Below are 20,324 nucleotides of genomic sequence, written 5' to 3'. Positions count from 1 at the left end.
GCTGGACATACTGACACTGACCTGGAGGGTTGGTCTGGATTATAAGATGGTAAAGCAAGACTGGTGTAACTCATGGCAGGAACCCCCTAAGTAGCAGTCATGATGGCGATGACAGCTCCAACCTGGCTCCAGGGCAAACTTCGGCTATCTCCTCCCCCTGTCCTATCCCCTCTAGAACACTTCCCTCTTCCTGTGCACCCACATTTCCTGCGCCCAGTCCAGGGAGGTAGGAAACAGAGCTAAAATAAGGAAAGAAGTCTAACAAAGTGATTTTCAGGAAGAAAGAGCTTAGGTTCCGATGTTCTGTGTGTGTGAGACAAAACACTTGTTAAGTTTGGGTTTCCCCAAGCCCCAGGCATGTAGGAATGGGAATTCCAAATAAAGCATGCTGTATTCTACACTAGAGGGAAGTCATCCCGTTCCAGTCTGAACTGTGACCACTGGCACCAGCCGCCAGGGACTGCATGTTCATAGGGGGAGAGTTGGGTGAGGGTAACAGGTGGAATAACAGGGAAGAAAATAAGGCAGTCTCATTTAAACAGTTCTACTGTTGTTCTTACTTGCTCTTTCTAACTCTTGTTTGCACAGAGAAAAGAGCTCCCATGTGCTGATTAACTGCTGAATGACCCACAGGGGCTGGAACCAGGAGCTGGGAACCCCAGCCAGGTCTTCCACGTGGGTGGCAGGGACCATCACTCGCTGCCTACCAGGGCCTGCACTGGCAGGAAGCTGGAGTCAGGAGCCAGAGACAGAGCCAGGAGCGGAGCCCAGGGTCGCCAACGTGGGACACGGTTGTCTTCACCACTCGGCTAAACGGCCCCTATCTCTCAGAAGGAAAAGAAGGAAAGGGGGCAAGAAAGCTGAAGACAGGAGAGAAAGGAGGTGAGAGACAGAAAGGGAGACAGACACAGGCAGGAAAAAACAGTGAGACCCCACCCTGATGGTGGAGGCAAGGCTGTGCTGGAGGCCGACGGGCCCTGCTGGGAGTGCACGGCGCGAGGATCCCCAGCCTGCGTGCACTCACCGTAGAGTGACCCAAAGGTGGGCGTAAGGGCGCGCGGGAAGTCCCAGTGCTGGGCGCCTGACCCCACCCTACGCCTTCGCGCCGCTCTCCGACCCTCCCGCTAGGGGGCGACTGGGACCTCGGCGAGCTCGGGCTTCCCGGGGCCGCGACGGCCCGCCCCGTGCACGCCCCCAAGCGACTTCCTGGTAGGCGCGGGTACCGCCTTCCCCGGCTAGGTTTCGTTTCCCCGGGAGCCTCTGGGCAGTCGCTCGGCGCTCTGGGTCCCGTGTCGTCCCCAGGACCGCCATGGCGGAGCTGCTGCCCTTAACCGAAGAGCTGTCGTGCTCCATCTGCCTGGAGCCCTTCAAGGAGCCGGTCACCACCCCGTGCGGCCACAACTTCTGCCGCTCGTGCCTGGACGAGACATGGGCCGTCCAGGGCCCGCCGTTCCGCTGTCCTCAGTGCCGCACCAGCTACCAGGTGCGCCCGCAGCTGCACAAGAACACGGTGCTGTGCTCCGTGGTCGAGCGGCTCGCGATAGTGGAGCAGGCCCGGGCGCCCGGCGACGGCTGGACGCCGCCCGTGCGCGCCGCGGCCCCCAGCACGGTCGCCCAGGTGGCCTGCGACCACTGCCTGAAGGAGCCCGCCGTGAAGACGTGCTTCGTGTGCACGGCCTCCTTCTGCCAGGAGCACCTGCGGCCGCACCTCGACAGCCCCGCCTTCCGGGACCACCCGCTGCAGCCGCCCGTGCGCGATCTGCAGCGCCGCAAGTGTCCCCAGCACAACCGCCTGCGGGACTTTTTCTGCCCGGAGCACGGCGAGTGCATCTGTCACGTCTGCGTGATAGAACACAAGACCTGCTCGCCCATGTCCCTGAGTCAGGCCAGCGCTGACCTGGAGGTAGGCTGTGGGGGGGCTGGGCGTGGGTAGCGTGGGCCCGCTGGGCGCTGCAGAGAGGCCGCCCTGCCCCAGATCCCCTGGGGAGGGAGGCTTCGCTGGGCCTGAGTTGGAGTAGAGGCATCCCCAGCGACAGAGCAGAAAAGAGCTGGGAGGTTGTGCAGCCCTCCCGGCTCATGGCCCATGCCCCAGCCATAAACCCATTTAACAGAGGGAGTACTTGGGGGAAAGCTGGCTTGCTTGAAACCTGCTTAGGTCTTTGGGAGAGGGTTTTGAGCTGTCATATAAGAACCCTGGAGCTCACCTCTCTGCCCTCATGGATTTCTGGCGGCACCTGGGAGGTGATTATTCTCAGTTCCGTTTCATAGTTGAGTGAACCGAGGTCCGTGGATGTTAATTTAGCTGGGGCGTAGGCATTGTGGCCCAGCAGGTGTAGGTCTGACACAGTTTGCAGTTTCTCCCCATGGACCAGTTTCCTATCCAAGTCTGTGGTGTCCAGAGTGGGGGACATCCTCAAGTAGCCCAAGCCTCCATCTAGTGACCTGGGAGGGTGGGCAGAGTCCCTGGAGATGACCCACGCTGTGCTGGTGTGACTGAGCCGGGCTTTGGCCCTGCTCCTGGGTCCCCCTGGGTGGTAGGAGGAGGGACTAGGTGAGTCACTCAGGGCCTCCTAGACCTGTGCTGGTTTCGGTTTCGGGAGTTTGGGGAAACCATACCTGCCCCCTGTGGACTCACAGCAGAGCGGGGGGGGGGGGGGGGGAATCGCCCGCCCACTTTGCTTATGCAGTCCCAGCTCCTCGGCGGGGTCTGACTGCATTTTATATCCAGGAGGACAAAGAACAAGGCCTGGCCTCACGCTGCCAAAGGAGACCTGAGCCTGGGGGGTGGGATGGCAAGGCTGCCGGGCCCAGGGTAAAGGCCTGGCTCCCATCTGGCCACAGCCCTTCTTTGCTTCCCTGGGTCTGAGCTGGGCTCCTCTGGTCTTTTCCCCTGAGTCTAGAAGCTGGCTTTGAGGCATGTGATCTGGCTGGGTGTGGCCTGTGGCCCTCACGTTATCTCAGCCGCTGTCCCAAGCCAGGAGGAGGGCCAGTGTCACAGAGGTTGAGTCTGACACGTCATCGGTCCTAGATTTAAGATGAGGGTGGGTCCCAAATATCTCAGGTAGAGTGGGAGAGGGAGGCAGCAAGGAGGGAGGGAGGGCCAGGGAATGTTGATACAGCTTGCGAAGGGAAGGAAATGTGTTTTTCCTAGAAATTTCTGGCATGCTCAGATTGGGTTGTGTGTGTTCATTTTAATCCCAGGGTTTGAGCTGTGCCAGTTAATAGCAGTGTGGCCTCTGGCAAGTCGCTTAATTGCCCCGTGGCTCAGTGCCTGCCTCTGTGGAGGCTGGGTTGTTCCAACCGCATGGCGTTGTTCTGAGCTGTAAATACATGAACGTGTGGAAAGCGGCGCGGAAGTCGCAGCAGGTCGGAAACGCCGTGACTTCCCTCCCCACTTCTGTGCCGCAGACGTCTGAGCAGAGGTGTGACAGTCTGGGAGACTGGTGATGCATAACGTGCCTTTGTTTCCGGAGGCAGCTGGGGCCAGGCAGTTCTGAATGAGCTTAACTGAGTTTCGGGGGCTGCACTGTTGACGCCTGGACTTCGGCCTCTGTGGGCTGTGTCGGCCTTATTCCTAACATTGGTGGTCCCAGCCCGCAGCGGGGCCAGGTGAGCCTTGGAATGTTGTCCCCTGTCGCCCTGAAGCTGACAAAGGCTCGCCCAGCTCTGCTCCAGGATTGTGGTTCCACAATCTCTTCTCCTTTAGCAGTCCCCCCCTCCCGCCTCCCCCTTCGGTTTTCTGTCTGCTTTTCTGGTTGTTGGCCGTGGGAGGATTGAGCTAAACTACCTCTGCCATCACCCTGACAGCAGCTGGTCCCGGGTGGCTCTGTCTCCATGCCGGCGTGGCCACCTTTTTATTCTCCTCTCCTTGATGTTGTCAGCTGTAAAATGGGTAGGCCTGAAGATGCTAGCAGTAATGAGTGGAATAAAAGTTTGTACAAGAAAGAGTTCAGACGTGAGACAGAGTAGTGGTGAGTAAGGTAGGTAGCAAGGTAGGGCATCTGTCGGAGCGGATGGGCCCCTCTCCAGATGGAATCCGAGAATGTCCAGTTTACATGAAGACTGGGGTTTGTAAGGGAGTGGGGTCCAGTTCTTCCCATCTGTCTCCTTCCGCTCGTCCATCTTCTCCTGGAAAGAGTTTGCTGGGTGAAATAGGTACAGTTCCTCCCAGGGTTTTATTCCCCAGTGTCATCAGGCAGGGCGGCCCACTTGGCGCTGGCAGGAGGGCAGGCGGGGATCACCTGCAGAGTTCTCAGGGCTATGGACAGGACTTTGCAGTGTGGAGACCCACGCTGCTGGAGGCTGCCCCCTTCCCTCCTCTGGTGCTTTGTTGACTTTAGGCTCCACACACACACACACACACACACACACACACACACACGGGCTGATCTCTAACTTCCTACCTGGCGAAGTCCCAGGTATGGGCAGGTGTGTTGTTCCAGGTAATCCTCCTTGATAGCCCTATGGGGTGGGAGCAGTTGTTTCTCTTTTATGGCCAATGAAACTGAGGTGGTGAGAGCTGTACAGCTGCAAACTGGGACTTGAGCTGGGTCCGTCTGACCCCACATCCGGTTCTCTGAACTTCCTTACTGTGCAGCCCCCCTAAAGGATGATGGACTGCTTCAGAAAGCTCTACACAGGCGAGACATGGGGTGGCTGAGCCCCTGTGGGATGGACTCAGGGGATGGCCCCTGGTGTTGGGGGCGAGGCTGACGAGGAGCTGTCTCACCCTTGTTTGTTTTCTCTGCAGAACAAGCTGAGGTACAAACTCACCATCATGTACAGTCAGATCAATGGGGCGTCGAAAGCGCTAGAGGATGTGCAAGCCAGGCAGCAGGGTGTGCAGGTGAGTGGCCAGGCCCTTGTCCACCACCAGGCGGGATGGGGGGCAGCCCTGACCTTGACAAGGCTGGTGTTGGGTGCACTCACAAGCATCAGAATTCAGCACCAGCCTTGCAGAACAAGCAAAAGCACTGTGTGCTCAGGAGAGACCCTTTGCAAACCCAAGTTGAAAACCACCCACAGGCCCAACCGTGGGGGAACCTTCAGAACTTGAGCTGGGGGGGGCTGCTGTGGTACAGTGGTTAAACCACTGCTTGGGATACCCGCGTCCCATGTCAGAGTGCTGGTTCGAGTCCCGGCTCCCCTGCTTCTGATCCAGTTTCTGCTAGTGTGCACCCTGGGAGGCAGCAGGTATTGGCTGAAGTGCTTGGGTCCCTGCTGTCCTCATGGAAGACCCAGAGTTCTGGGCTCCTGGTGTCAGCCTGGCCCAGCCTTGGCTGTTGCAGGCACTTGGGGAGTAAACCAGTGGATGGAAGCTTGCTTGCTCTCTTTCTCTTTCCCTCTCTGTGTGTTATTATGCCTTTCAAATAAATAAGCATAAAAAAAAAAAGAACTAAAATGTAGGAATATAAAGAAATGATTATGATCTGAAATGGGAGAAAAACAGGAAGCCAATATCCACTAGAGTTGCATCTTCCCTAAAAAGAGTGTTGTTTCCTGGGGCGCTGTAACAAATTGCCACAACCTTGGCGACTGAAACAAATGAAACTCATTCTTTCCCGGTTTTGGAGGCTGGAAGTCCAAAATCACAACGTGGGCGGGATCAGTTGCAGCATGGGTGGGGTCACACTGCTCTGACAGCTGTGACCGAGAGGCCATCTTTGCTTCTCCCAGCTCCAGCCCCTCAGGCTGATGGCTTTGTGGCTGTGTGGCTCCAGTCTCCCCCTCCTTCCCCTCTGTGTTTCCAAACACCTGTCAAATAAAAACAAAACACCTGTCTTTAGATTTAGGGCCCACCAGCATAATACAGGGTGATCTCATGTTGAGATCCTCAATTTAATTACATCTGCAAATACCCTTTACTGGGAGGCAGGTGTCGGGGGATAGGGAGGGAAGGCAGCATTGGATCCATTGCAGGGAGTATAGGAGAAAAGATAGGAAGGGAGAATTTTTTTAAAAAAGATTTTTTATTTATTTGAGAGGTAGAGTTACAGACAGAGAGAGGGAGAGACAGAGAGGTCTGTCATCTGCTGGTTCACTCCCCAAATAGCTACAGTGGCCAGGGCTGGGCCAGGCTAGAGCCAGGAGCTGAGAAATTCATCACAGTCTCCCACAGGCCCAGGTGCCTAAGCACTCAGGCCATCTTCCACTGCCTTCCCAGGTGCATTAGCAGGGAGCTGGGACTCGAACCGGTGCCCACATGGATGTCTGTGTCTCAGGCTGCAGGTTGACCTGCTGCACCACAACGCTGGCCTCTGCTAACACATCTTGATTTGGACTAGCCACGTCTCAAGGGCTGGGAATGGAGCACAGGCACTCTGGTGTGGGATGCGGGCATCTTGACTGGCACTTCAGCTGCGAGGCTCAGTACTCAGCCGCTCCATGCATTTCTTTACGTGCTATCTCATACACGTATGCATTCTGTAGCAATCGATTCTGCCCTTCTGTTTGTTTCTCAGCTTTACATAAACAGCTGCTTCTCCAAGTCTGTGTCTTCTTCAAGTTGTTTTTCTCTCTTGGAGCTTTATCCCTGCATGGCTCCAGTTTATTAATCCTCATAACCATTTGGCTTTCCGTCCTGTGAACAGCTCTGTCTCAAGTCTTCTGCTGACAGATTTCCGGGTTGTTCCCAGGTTCTCGCTGTTTCAAAGCGTGTCACTTATGAACATTCTTGTGTGTGTCGCTGAGGCAGGTGTCAGGGCATTTTCCCAGAGTGCTTTCCTAGGATCGCAGCCACCGAGTCATTGGGCACAAATGCCTCCGAATTTCCTAGACTGCCTGGTTGCTGCCCAGGGTGGCTGTGCTGGCTCCTACTGCTACAGGGCACAAGTCAGAGTTTCTGGTGCTCTGCCTCTCACCCACCTTGGGATGGCAGCTGTAGCAATTTTTTTTTTTTTTTTGCCCATCTCACGGTTCTTCTCTTGCCTCGGCCCTCTTAGGAGGCTACAAACAGGAAGATAGAGCAGCTGCGACAAGAATACCTGGAAATCAAGGCTCTCATCGATGCCTCGGAGGCCAGCTCGACTCGAAAGATAAAGGAAGAGGAGAAGAGAGTGCACAGCAAGTTGGACACCATTCACCAGGTGCTCCTCAAGAAGAAGAGCGAGATCCAGGCCCTGAAGGAGAAGATCGAGGACGGCCTCAAGGAGGGGGACGAGTTTGAGTTTCTGGAGGTGGGTGGCAGGGCCCGGGACTGCCGGGTCTCTTAGCGATACGGTGGGGCCTGGTGCCGTCGGGCTGCAAGAGGTCAACAGAAGTATCTCTGAGTTTGCTGGGTTGCGACAGGACTTCAAGAACGTACCGCAGCCCCAGGGCTTAGAAGAGCTGCTCAGCGGCTCCCTGGCCCTGGAGTGTGGGCACGGCTCCGTCTGCGCAGGAGCTCACGACGCCAGCATCTGGGGGCTGGCTGGGCTGCGTTCCTTTTGGAGCGCACATGGCGTGGCCGTTGTTGGTAGAATTCATTTCCTTAGGGTTGAAGGAATGAGGTCGCCCCCTCCTTGCTGGCTGTCAGCCAAGGCCTCTCCCAGCTTGGTAGCTTCCTTCCTCAAAGCTAGCAGGAGAGCTGCTCCCCCGAGGAAGGCCTGGTCCTCCTTTTACCTGATTAAGTCTGGCTCACCCGAAAAAATCCCCCTCTGGATGAACTCCAGGTCAACTGATCCGGGGTCTTCTTGTTGTTTGTTTCTTTTTTTTTTTTACTTTTTAATTTTTATTTTATTTATTTATTTTTACTTTTTTTATTTTTTTGACAGGCAGAGTGGACAGTGAGAGAGAGAGACAGAGAGAAAGGTCTTCTTTTTGCCGTTGGTTCACCCTCCAATGGCCACCGCGGCTGGCGCACTGCGGCCGGCGCACCGTGCTGATCTGATGGCAGGAGCCAGGAGCCAGGTACTTATCCTGGTCTCCCATGGGGTGCAGGGCCCAAGCACCTGGGCCATCCTCCACTGCACTCCCTGGCCACAGCAGAGAGCTGGCCTGGAAGAAGGGCAACTGGGACAGAATCCGGTGCCCCGACCGGGACTAGAACCCGGTGTGCCAGCGCCACAAGGTGGAGGATTAGCCTATTGAGCCACAGCGCCAGCCCTGTTTGTTTCTTTTTAAAGATTTATTTATTTGAAAGGCAGAGTGATAGAGAGAGAAGAAGACACACATACACACACACATACACAGAGAAAGAGAGAGAGAGAGAGAACTTCCATCTGTTGTTTCTCTCCCCAAATGGCCACAACAGCCAGGTGTAGGCCGGGTCAAAGGCAGGAGCCAGGAACTCCCTCCAGGCCTCCCGCATGGGTAGCAGGGGCGCACACACTCGGGCCAGCCTCTGTTGCCCAGGTAACCCCTCTGAAAGCTGGATGGAAGCAGAAGACCCAGGACTTGAACCAGCACTCCATTATGGGAGGCTGGCCTCACAATCAGTGATTAACCCACTTTGCCACAATGCTGGCCCCTGAGTGGGGGTCTCAATTACACCTGTAACATTCCTGCCTCTGCTTGTAACCCAATCATGGGAGTGATATCCTGCCGCATCCCCCACGCCTCCCCCTCAAAGACCAAGGATTATATGGGGTGTGCTCCCCAGAGGGAATGGGGATCTTGGGGGCTGTCTCAGAATCCTGCCTTCTTCACACCCCATCCTCTTCCTCTTTCCTGCCTTTCTTTTCACTGCCCCCAGACCCCTGCCCTTCATGGCTCCATCCCTCTTCATGTGGCCCACAAGGTTCTTGGCGACCAGATCTTGCCTCGTGTCTTGCCACCTGCTCTCCCAGCCCATGTCCTGTGCCATGACCATGGTGGGGAATCACCATTCCCAGATGGAGTGGGCACTGGGCGAAAGGCCACACTTGACCTCCTCGTCCCTGGACGCCGCGCCCTCCTTCCAAGGCCAGCTCCGGTTTCCCCGTCTTCTTGGGATCCGTTTTTCTTACCTTGATGGATATTGCGGAGCACGTCCCCCTGCCTCTCCTGGAGCACTGGTGGCATTGTAGCATGTCTGTTGCCATGGTAACCCATCCTGTTCCCTCGCTCCTTGCGTCTCTAATGTCCAGCACAGTGGGCCTGGTGGGGCATCTGGGTTCCCTGCCACCGCCCTTGAAAGGCGTAGGTCCTGGGAGAGTACAGGAGCGGTGGGAGCTTCTCCCTGTGCATGAAGCCCAGGCTGGCGGGCGTTCGATTTCATCCCAAGTGCTCACACCTGTAGTCGAGGACGCTGCCTCGACCTCTGAGACGGTTTCTGAGTTGACAGCCAGGGCTCTTGATGCTGCGTGGCTGTGTTTGGTCTAAAAGTTTGTGACCTTCCATCAGACGCTGCCTTCCCCCAGGACATGTCCTGGCCCAACTCTGCACCTGCTGGATGATGGCGCTGTCCATTCTCAGAGGTTGCAGGATAGACCTGGCCCTGGCCGCCACTGCCTCTTCTCCATACCCAGCAGGAGGAGTGGGAAGAGCTTTGTCCTGAGGCCCAGGCAGCCTCACTCCCAGTCGTGTCAGTGCCGGGAAATGGTGGATTTCCCAGGAGACCGCTTATCGTGCCTAGAGCTCAGCTTCCCCACCTGTAAGATGAGAAACCTCTGAGGTTCCTGGATCTTAAAGTGGCGCCTCAGCTCTGGGTGACTTCCGGCCTGTGCTGGAGTAGGCTGCCTGAAGTTAGCACCGTAGGCCCAGGGGAGCTCCTCCCGAGGCACTGGCCTCCCTGGAGCTGCCTGCACTAATCCCCTGGCTTCTTCCAGAAAGCCTCAAAACTGCAAGGAATCGTGACGAAGCCAGTGTACGTCCCCAAGGTGGAGCTGGATCATGAGCTGATACATTGCGTCTACCAGGGCACCTTGGACTTAAAAAATGAGCTGAAGCGGGCTACCAGGCAGCTCCAGGAGAGGAAGCCCAAGGAGGCCCCAGGCCCAGGTAACCCCTAGCAGCCCTGATGCTGTCCCCTGCTGAACTCTGAGCCCGGGGTGAGCTGCTCGGTGTTTTGGCAGGGGCGGGGGTAGGGGTGGGGGCACGTGATCCAGAGCTTTGGGGTTGGCATTCCAGGGGTCGCCTTCCATTTGCCAGGTGAAGTCCCTGCTTTATCTTGACATTGATGTTGCCGTGAAACATGGTATGAGGCTTGATGTTATAATAGGACTTCCAGGACAGGCTCTGTCTGTGACCCCGAAGCCAACTTGCACGGGTTCTGAATAGACTCAGGGTTGTCAGTGCGTTTGGTGAGGGAATGATGAGTTTGAGAACCCATAAAACCTGGACTTCCTCCCCAGCAGCCCCCCTCATTCTGTCCCCCATGTCCACCCATTGCAGGCTTCACCTCTAATGTTTCCCAAGTTAGTCCACTGGTCCCAGTGCCCCTCTCACTCGCCTGCTCTCTGCTGCCGTCACCTGCACCCCATGGCTGTGGCAGCTTCCTTAATGGTCTCTGTGCGTCTACTGCTATAGCCAGAGGGAGCTTGTTGGGATTCAGGTCTCACCTCCTGGGACCTATCTCTTCCCCTTTCAAAGGCTTTCCATTCCTGTTGGTTGCCAGACCCTTGACCTTGGCCCACAAGCCAGGTCAGGCCTTGTCTGTCTCTCCAATGCTACGGTGCCCCGATCCTCTCCCCATGCATCGCTCTGCATTCAGTTCTTCCACTATGTGGAGCTTCCTGCCATAGGGCCTTGGTACGTGCTCTCTTCCCACTTCTCAGAAGCCTGACACGCTGCCACCCTCACCGTTAACTCCTCACCCTTTGAAGCGTGGCTCAGACATCACATTTCTCAGCTGACGTCCCTTCCACCGCTGCCACGCCTTACGCTTGGTCCTGCAGTCTTACCATGCTTTCCGGCACACGCGTCCTTTTACTCTTCCTTGGATTGCTGTCTATCTGCCCTGCCAGCTTGCAGTCTCTGAGGGCAGGGGCTATGTCTGTTTCTCATTCAACACTGTCCCACGGCGCCTCACACAGAACCTCATGTGTCATCCAGGGCCTAGGCTTGAACTTCAACTTGGCCACTTGAGTGTCCCTGCAGAAGGGCTTCTGAGACAAGTGGTGGTGCAGCTTTACTGGGGGAGTGACTTGTAGGGGTTCCAGCTGCTGTGGGGGGAACCAGAAGTGACCCTACCTCCCTGCCACCCCAGGCACCTTCATCTCACGTGGGTGTCATCCCCAAAGTTAGAGAGGTCTCGAGGTCACAGAGCTGGATGCTGGCGGCAGTAATACTTGACCCCAGCTGCACCTTAAGCCAGAGAAAAGAAGGAACACGCTGATCTGGTCATGCTGTTCCTTTGTTTCTGTTCCTTGTTGGTGACTGGATGGGGAAAGTCAGTGGAAGCAGCTGCCTGCAAACCCTCTGCCTGCCTGCCCTGGCACACCAGGCTGCGAGGGCGGGTGGGGAAGAGCCGTGTGTACTGAGCCTTCTTCTCTGGCACAGGTGACTCTACAGACCATACAAAAAAGGAAAGGAGCAAACCCTCACACCCTGGGAAGAAGGTGTCATGTAAGTAGCCCTGCTGTGTCCCCATAGCTACAGCAAGGCCGTGGCTGGCCTGTGCCCTGGCTCAGACACTCACGGGGTCTGCTGCTTCCAGATGGGCACAGTTCCTTCCATCACCACGGGGAGCCCAACCTTGACTGGAGAAAGCTTTGGCTTTAGAGTGGAGGGGCATCCACTTCTGCCCCCCACCGGCAGGGCAGGCGCTGGGGTGGGAAGATGGTCCTCAGGCTCTGTCTGTCAAACTTGGGCAACAATGATCTGGAGCCCCCTGGCTTACTGGAAGTGCAGCTTCCATGAACCTGTGAGCATGGGTTTTTTTTTTTTTTTTTTTTTTTTTTTTTTTTTTTTTTTTTTTTTAAGATTCATCTTTTTTGAAAGGCACAGTGCCAAAGAGGGAGGGAGAGAGAGTGAGATGTTCTATCTGCTGGTTCACCCCAAATGGCCATGGCAGCCAGTGCTGGGCCAGGCTGAAGCCAGGAGCCAGGAAATCCATCCATATCTCCTATGCGGGTACAGGAGCCCAAGCACTTGGGCCATCATCTTGCGCTGCTTTCCCAGGCGCATTAGTGGGGGGCTGGTTTGGAAGTGGAGCAGCCGGGACTTGAACCTGTGCCCATATGGGATGCTGGTGCCACATGCTGTGGCTTAACCTGCTGCGCCACAGCTCTGGCCCCACCTAGCTTTATTAATATGAGTCAAATTCATGCAAAGGAATGTTATTATGATTTTTTGAAAGTGTCATTGGGTTGTACTTAAACTTCTTAATTCTAAAACTTTCTTTTTCAGATGACAAGAAACCCAAGAACCCTTGTAAGTTGTGCATGTCTGCATCTTTTTCTTTCTTTTTTAATATTGATTTATTTATTTGAGACACAGAATGAGAGAGGGAAACACAGACAGACAGAGATCTTCCATTCACTGGTTCACTCCCCAAATGCTGCAATAGCCAGGCCGGGCCGGGCCAGGAACTCCATCTGGTTCTACCACATGGGTAGCAGGAACTCAAGTATTTAAGCTATCATCCACTGCCTTCCCAGACGCATTAGTAGGAAGCTGGATTAGAAGCAGAGCAGCTTGGACTTGAACTGGCACTCTGATATGGGATGCCGGTGTCGCAAGCGGTGGCTTAACCCGCCAGCCCCTTTGTCTTTTCTGTCTTACCTTAAGAGGATTTGGGTTTTATGATTCTGTTCTGTAACACAGGCAGGCCTGAGGTTGGAGGTGAGGACAAGCAAAACTGAGTAAGGACAATCAGATGACTGTAGTCCTGCGTGGCCCTGGCCGTGCAGGTGTGTGTGTGGCAGGGCTCACGATAGTTGGCTTGGAAGGGAGTCGAGGCCACCTGGCTGCTGTGCGGCACATCCCCCACTCATGAGTCTCCTCCCTCTCCCTCAGCAGCTGACACTGTCCCTCCGTCTCCTGCCCCTTGCCCACCTGCCAAGATTCCCATCTTCGGAGCCCTGGGACACGTTGTGAGTTTGAACCCAGCTGACGCAGAGGGTGAGTGACTGGGGGCCAGGGGCGAGGGGCCAGGAGCCAGGGGTATCCCTTTGGACTTTGTCTTGAACGCAGCCCTCTGTGTCCTCTGCAGCTACAGCCAAAGTTGCCCTCTCAGCAGCGAGCTCAGCAGCTGTCAAGGCCACCGAGCTGAAGGCCTTCTTGGACAAGTCCAGACCCGAGCTCCTGGAGTGTGAGTGGTGTGGGGGAGGGGCGTGGCTCCTTGCCCTTGGCTCTGTCCCAGTCCCAGTGGCCTGCGTGGTCAGTGACTGCCCTCCCCAATCCCCTGCCTCTCTATGTGCCTCCCTCCTTCCCCCCTCCCTCCCTAGGCAGCTGTGAGTCCGTGGTCAGTCCTTGTGGTCTCCCTCTTGCTGCCCAGCCTGGCTGAACCCTGCCGGCCCCTCTTTGAGTCCGAGACATGCACTGCCGAGCAGGAGCAGGAGGGCAATTCGTGGTCCCAGGGCCAGCAGCCCTGCCCTGGGAGTCCCGTTGCCTCCCGCATCACCCACCCCAGCCTCCATTCCAAAGCCTTTCAGCCGCCGTGTCCCTCCCCCCCCCCTCCCCCCCCCGCACAGTGCTGCACGCTCAGATGCCCAGAGGGCACCCTTCACCACTCACTGTCCTCCCACTGCCCTCCTCGCCTCATCCCAAGGCCCCCACCCTGGAGCTCCGCTCTTGTTCTCTGCACAGTCACACTCTCCGTGGGGCCCCTCCCTCTGTCCTCCCCTCCCCCAGCGGAGCCTGCCTATGCATGGCACATTTCCATCTCCCTCTCTTCGCAGAAACACACCCCACAAACCTTTCTTGGCTGTATCTCTGTATTTCACCCGAATACTCATTACAAATACAGATCCCATCAGGCCGGTCCTCCGAGGCCAGGGGCCCGGGGCCAGCGCAGAAGGCTGGGTGTTCGGCTCATTGCCCCGGAGCCCCTTCTTGCGAGGGAAGTTGGGGCACTTGCGGCTCACTCCCATGCCTGTTTGCACCCCCACCCCCACCCCTGGGAGCTTTTCCGAATCCCTGCCCCGGGCCGCAGCCCGGCTCTAACTCAGCCTCAAGTGCTCTTCAGGGCTGCCCAAGGGTGGCTGAGGTGACAGCCCCAAGTCACGTCCTCGTCCTGCTGCAGGCTTTGTCCCTGCCGCTTCATCAATGGCCTCTGTGCCCCGATCCCAAACTTTGGTCTCCCTTAACCTCCCAGTGGCATTCCTCCTGCTTGTCACAGTCTCTCCCCGGAGCCCCCGAGCCACCACACTCCCTCAGGGTTCCAATGACCCCTCCAGTCGCCGCCTCCTGGGGCTCCTTTGCACACTCGTCTTCCTGTCCCATTTGGAAGTGGTTGGAGTTCCTTCTTCAGGGCCAGGATGAGCTCCCCTCCCATGGGAGGCCAGAGCCGGTGCTAGGCTGGAACTGCCACCGCATCAGTGGTTCAGAGCCTCAGGTGCTCCATGGCAGGGCCACGTAAACAGGGAAAGTAGAAGTCTAGCAGCTTAGGACCTCAGCAAACATTTGCCCAGCCCATTCACTTCTCCCCTGGGGAAACTCAGGCCCCATCGAAAAGTACTGCGTCCAGCCAGCCAGCCAGCAGCAGGGGCTCCTAGTTCCCAGGTTCCTGAGATTGACCCTGTCTGCCTTGCCCTGCAGCCTGGCTCCCCTGGGTTCTGTACTGCCTGTGAGAGGAGGGGCTGAGACAGGGAGTCCCAGGAGGCAGCAGAGTGTGGGGACGACACTGGAACTTGTTGAAAGTGGCAGGAAGGGTAGGGGGGCAGGCTCGTGTCCCAGCCAAGGACATGTTTAGGCCTTTTGTGTGCTTTCAAATCGTGGTTGGCTCCTTGCTCCCTCCAGTTAAGTCCAGGCCTCTCTCCCTTCCCCATTTCTCTTCCCCTACCCCTGTGTCTGTGTTTCCCACTGCACAACCCTCCCTGACCCAGCAGCAGGTGCCCACCATCCTCTGACTCTGTGGCTCTATGCTCCCTGTACCATAGGTTGCAATAGCTTTTCTCCCTCCTCCACCTGGTTCTTCTCACTTTCTTTGGCGTGGTTCAGATCCCAGCCTGCCTGTCCCCATACTCTCCCACCCTTCAAGTGGAATCAGTTGTGAATGGGTCTCTGTGACCCTACTGCTGTGTGCCCACCATTCAGCACAGATGGATCTTACGGTGCTGCTGTTATTGATGGATTTGCCTTGCTTGTTGGAATGTCCACTCCGTGAGGCCAGGCATCTTGTCTCTGGTTCATGGTTGTACATGTTATGTGGAATCAGGTGCTCAGTCAATAGATTTGGGTAGAATGATGGGCGGATGACTGGCTGGTTGGACAGAATGGGTGAGTGGGAGGGATGGATGAATGGATGGGTAGACAGGCAGGTGAAATGGATGGATGGTTTGTTGGATGGATGGATGGTGGGTAGGTGGACATGTGGATGAACGGACAGATAGATGGACGAGTGGGTGAAACGAATGGATGATTGATTGGTTGGATGGATGGTAGGTAGGTGGACATGTGGATGAGCAGACAGATAGATGGATGAATGGGTGAAATGAATGGATGGATGGTTGGTTGGTTGGATGGATGGATGGTAGGTAGGTGGACATGTGGATGAACAGACAGATAGATGGATGAATGGGTGAAATGAATGGACTGATAAAAGTGAACGAATAAATCGTAGGAGTCAGGGAAAGGTCTAAAGCTGAGCACCTTGGGCCCCTTGTGACTGACTCCTTGGGGCGCTGTTTCCTCAGATTCTACGAAAGTCATCCTGGACTACAACACTGCCCACAACAAGGTGGCTCTGTCAGAGAAGTATACCGTGGCTTCCGTGGCTGAGGAGTCTCAGAATTACCGGCCACATCCCCAGAGGTTCACTTATTGCTCTCAGGTGCTGGGCCTGCACTGCTACAAGAAAGGGGTGCACTACTGGGAGGTGAAGCTGCAGAAGAACAACTTCTGCGGGGTAGGCATCTGCTACGGCAGCATGGGACGGCAGGGCCCCCAGAGCCGGCTTGGTCGCAACAGTGCCTCCTGGTGCGTGGAGTGGTTCAACACCAAGATCTCAGCCTGGCATGACAACGTGGAGAAAACTCTGCCCTCCACCAAGGCCACGCAGGTCGGCGTGCTTCTCAACTGTGACCACGGCTTTGTCATCTTCTTTGCCATTGCCGAGAAGGTCCACCTGTTGTATAAGTTCAAGGTGGACTTTACCGAAGCCGTGTACCCAGCCTTCTGGGTGTTCTCTGCTGGTGCCACGCTCTCTATCTGCTTCTAGTGGGCAGCCCGGGGACATTCGGGCGTCCAGGACTCAGATGAACATGCTGCATGGGGGATGCTCCTCAGAGAACTTTCCAGAGTCCCCAAGGCTGGAAGGACCGGAGGAGCTGGAGGGTGGGAGGGGAGATGGGATGTGGAGGGATTTGGCCAGGGAAGGAGGTGGGGGTCCCTGTGTTGTGAAGAGAGATTTCTTCCTCCTATGCCCCCTGGGGCACGGTGACCTCTTTCCTACTGCTCCTACTGTTCTCCAGGCTCTGGGCTGAGCTCTGGGGAGGAGTCATAGCGCCCCTGTCTTCTTAGAAGTCTGTGTCCGTTGCAGGCTCTTTCTCAGGCTCCTTGGTCTGTGGCTCTTGGATCTCTGGGGCAGGGTTCAGATCTTGGTGTTTTGTTGACTGTTCAGAGTTTCAGTTCCAGACTCGTTGATTCCCGATGTGCTGTACCCCCTGCAGCTCCTGTTGGTGCCCGGTCTCCTGGTTATTGTCTGTGTTCTAGGGACACCGTCCACAGCAGGTCTCCTCCCAGACCAGAGTTGCCCAGAGAAGTGTAGCCTCTTCCTTCACTGGAAAATGGCCCTGCTTCCGTCCTCACCCTGTTGCCCCCAGGACCCCACTGACGGTTTTGAGATGTCCAGTTGAACCAACAGCTTTTTAATGAAGACTTCAAACTAAGATCTGAGTCAGGCCTGTCTGGAATTCATGGTTCAAGGTCAAGATGACCCACTCCTAAATGTTACAAGAGGCGTCTTGCTGCTGCCCTGCAACCTTCACTGAGCCTTGCTTCTTGTAACCTAGGGCGAGGCGCTCTGCCCAGTAAGAGTGGCCCTGGCCTGGGTCAGCACAGGACAGGCAGCCTTGCTCTTGGCACGGTGTCTCCCCTTCTCACTGACGCCTCTCCCAAGCAGCAGAACCCCCGACCCCTGACCGTGAGATACTGGACTGACTGGTGTCGATCCCACTTTGGCTAGCACCCAGCTGCCACAGATAACTGAAGCCTGCTGTTGTGCAGGCTGGCTGTGGGTGGCTGCCACAGGGACCGTACTAGGACAGCCACTGCGGTGACTTGCCTGTGGTGGCCCAAAGGGCCTCGCTGCAGGCGCCGTGGGAAACAGCAACATTCCTGCTCCTCCCTGGTGACAGACTGCAAACCCAGCGCTGGCCTTTGCATGAGTCAGAGGCCTGTTGCGGCCCTGGCCCCTTCTGTCTTCCTCCTTTGAGCAGGCTAGAGGTCTGGAAGACACGGGCCAGGGAGGGAATGAGCCGAATAGGGTCGAACTGATGGCTGTGTTCCCTGCAGAGTTTCTGTGCGGTGAAAATGACCCAGTCTGTCAAGGGATAGGAGTGAATGGACTGCTGCAATTTTCTCAAGCTCCTTAAGCCTGCCATTGTCAGGATGCAAGTTCCCATCCTGACAAGTGTGAGAAACTGAATCTCTGGGGACGTGAGTCCAGTTCTGGGCTTTCCTAAGAGGAGAGCACTGGTCGGGCTTCTTAGGATATGCAAATAGGTCACCACTGGGGAAGAAGATACCCCAGACCTTTTCTTGAGGATATTTGAAAATGTGACACATCTCTGGCCTCTTGTTGGAATCCCAGGGCTCAGAGCACGTGGTATTCCCGACAGACGTCTGGTCTGTGTCATCTCCCCAACAAGGACTTTGAGTTCCTTGGAAGAGAGAATCTTTGTAGGGAACACATCCCTACAATGGCTGAAAGTTTTTTTCTTCTATTGCTTCTTGGAAGAAAAGATCTTTGCTGATCCTTGTCTGCATTTGAAAGGGTCCATCCTTATGGATGGCCTGAAACAAAAGCCCTGCCTGATGCCCATTCATGCTTGGGTAGCAGCCCGGCTTCGAGGAGTAGAAAGCCAGAGCTCTCATCCACGGCTGCTGCTGTGGCTGTCTCGTGGAGAAACGGAGGCAACAGGGCCGACTCTCCCCTGGCCAGCGTGCAGCTCAGATTAGGAAAGCCGGGGTCCTTCTGCAGACCAAAGCTGAGCCCAGGGCACAATGCTTTGGAGCTGTAAGTTCTGCCTGCAACGGGGAGACCTTACCTCGGCCAGCCTTGCACGACCCCTGCATGGCCCTCAGCTCCTAGAGCTGGAGGACCGAATCCACCCGGGTCCTCATCTCACAGAGTAAGACACGTGAGAGTCACTGTTCCACTCTCACCATTTCGACAGGGAGCGGACGCTTTCTAGCACAAGGCAAAACCCTGGTACCAGAAATATCTAGAAACACAAGATACTGTCCTGGGACTGGGGACTGATCCAGTAAAGCAGGTCCAATTCGAGACTGATTGGTCGATTATTCCTGCCGTAATTACTCTGAAGTTGATCTGTGATCTGTGACTATAATGCTAATATATTCTCTTTTGCCTCATTTCCCTTCTCACTATGGATTTTAATGAAGCAGGAGTATTTGAGCTATAATTTCTAGAGCTTATTTTATTTAGAGTTGATTTTCTTAAGGAAATAATCACAGTTAGAGACAGGGCCGAGGTTGGCTGATGGGCCTTAGAAGACCTGAGTGCAACCAAGCAGTGTGTGACACCCGTTCTGGCATCACAGTGCAGGTGGAAAGTGGTACCTGTCCATCATGCTGGAGACAACAGGTGATCATCAGAAGGCCCAGGGCCCCACCCAGCCACTCCCTGGGCTGCAGATTGGTCCACGTGAGGCAGGCCATGGATGCAGCACCCCTGGGGAGCTTTCCACGAAGCTTTCTCAGACTGGTAGGCGAGGCACATGCGGGGGACAGTGATGGGAAGGAAAGGTTCATTGTGTTTTTTCTCTTTTTTATTTGACAGGCAGAGTTAGACAGTGAGAGAGAGACAGAGACAGAAAGGTCTTCCTTCCGTTGGTTCACCCCCTAAATGGCCGCTACAGCCGGCGCTGATCCGAAGCCAGGAGCCAGGTGCTTCCTCCTGGTCTCCCATGTGGGTGCAGGGGCCCAAGGACTTGGGCCATTCTCCACTGCCTTCCCGGGCCACAGCAGAGAGCTGGCCTGGAAGAGGAGCAACTGGGACTAGAACCCGGCGCCCATATGGGATGCCGGTGCCGCAGGTGGAGGATTAACCAAGTGAGCCAGCCCCTCATTGTGTTTTTTCTACTCTTGCGTAATGTTTGAAAATTTCTGGAATGAAAATTGGGAAGAAAAACAACCCGGGCCCTGTTTAGTGGATTTTATACCTGTCTGAACAAGGGTAGGAGTTGGAGGAGGTGTGGCTTTGAGGTCTGTTAAAGAACGGGGCTGATCTTTGTCCCTGGTTCCTGAGGGAGACTAAGTCCTTGGAATTTCCTGGGCTCTAAGAGTTCCTTTGTTAAACATGAGCCCCTTGGATCATACCCTGGGTTTGTGAAACACCAGCCACCTGTGATGAGAGGCTGGGGCTTCGAGCCTCTCCCACCTCCAAGGAGGGATTCTGGGAGGGGGCTAGGGGATTGAGTTCAGTCACATAGGCAACAATGCAATCAATCCTGCCTACACAGTGAAATCCCAATGAAATCTCAGGACGTGGGGGCTCTGTGGTGCTTCCTGTTGTGAACGCGTGGAGATGCTAGGAGGGTGGCGGGCCCCGATTCCGCGAGGGTCTACAGAAGCTCTTGTGTTCCAGACCTTTGTGTCCTGTGGAATAAAACTGGCCTCACGAGTACGGTGCTGTCCTGTGTTCTGTGACTCCTAGGAGATGACGACCTGAGGGAGGGCGCAGTGCCTCTGGGATTTGTAGTGGAGGCATCTGGCCTGGGCCCCAGAGGGGCTGTCTGAAGTAAGAGCCGTCTCGTTGGGGACCTTCCTTTGGCCAGTGGCATCTGACCTAGCTCTGCAGGGTGAGTGGCACAGCACTGGTGTCACAACAGGTGGTGGTGGGGCCTGAGCCTGCTGCTCTGAACAGGAGCCCTGCGAATGCACACACACAGAGGTGTTCCCTCCCGAGGGAAATCCCTAGCGTTCAGCTTCGAGGTTTTATTCTCTGGGCCCCACCTCCTGCTGCAGCAGTTTCCTTCTCACAGTCATTGTGTCAGGCAGATAATTAGACATGAGTGATGGGGAGGTCGGGGGAGGGCACAAGACTTCCCTCCAGGGCTGAAACCAAGGACCTGCCCTTG

General features: G+C 55.8%; 1 protein-coding gene across 2 annotated transcripts; it reads left to right on the top strand.

The window, feature by feature from the left end:
- Positions 1–1,202: 1,202 nt before the first annotated feature.
- Positions 1,203–19,870, top strand: TRIM25 (tripartite motif containing 25). Of its 2 annotated transcripts, none has more exons than XM_070060915.2 (9): positions 1,203–1,903; positions 4,751–4,846; positions 6,942–7,175; positions 9,726–9,897; positions 11,398–11,463; positions 12,247–12,270; positions 12,859–12,960; positions 13,052–13,150; positions 15,696–19,870. In XM_070060915.2, the coding sequence occupies exons 1-9, from the start codon at positions 1,310–1,312 to the stop codon at positions 16,217–16,219; spliced, it is 1,911 nt and encodes a 636-aa protein (XP_069917016.2). In that variant the 5' UTR covers positions 1,203–1,309; the 3' UTR covers positions 16,220–19,870. The 2 variants fall into 2 exon arrangements, with proteins under 2 accessions (XP_069917016.2, XP_069917015.2); XM_070060914.2 differs by having other exon boundaries at positions 1,204–1,903; positions 12,856–12,960.
- Positions 19,871–20,324: the final 454 nt, after the last annotated feature.

Source organism: Oryctolagus cuniculus, chromosome 17, assembly GCF_051225735.1.
Source record: "Oryctolagus cuniculus isolate XC-2025 breed Fujian yellow rabbit chromosome 17, ASM5122573v1, whole genome shotgun sequence".
NCBI classification, from domain to species: domain Eukaryota; kingdom Metazoa; phylum Chordata; class Mammalia; order Lagomorpha; family Leporidae; genus Oryctolagus; species Oryctolagus cuniculus.
The sequence above is the reverse complement of the archived record's forward strand: the minus strand, read 5'-3'. Positions and strand labels throughout refer to the sequence as shown.

Excerpts from the sequence above, each read along its gene's own strand:
- TRIM25 (XM_070060914.2), top strand. The coding sequence starts at position 1,310 with ATGGCGGAGCTGCTGCCCTTAACCGAAGAGCTGTCGTGCTCCATCTGC. Across the intron at positions 1,904-4,750 it reads AGGCCAGCGCTGACCTGGAG|AACAAGCTGAGGTACAAACT; the intron begins GTAGGCTGTGGG and ends TTTTCTCTGCAG. Across the intron at positions 9,898-11,397 it reads CAAGGAGGCCCCAGGCCCAG|GTGACTCTACAGACCATACA; the intron begins GTAACCCCTAGC and ends TCTCTGGCACAG.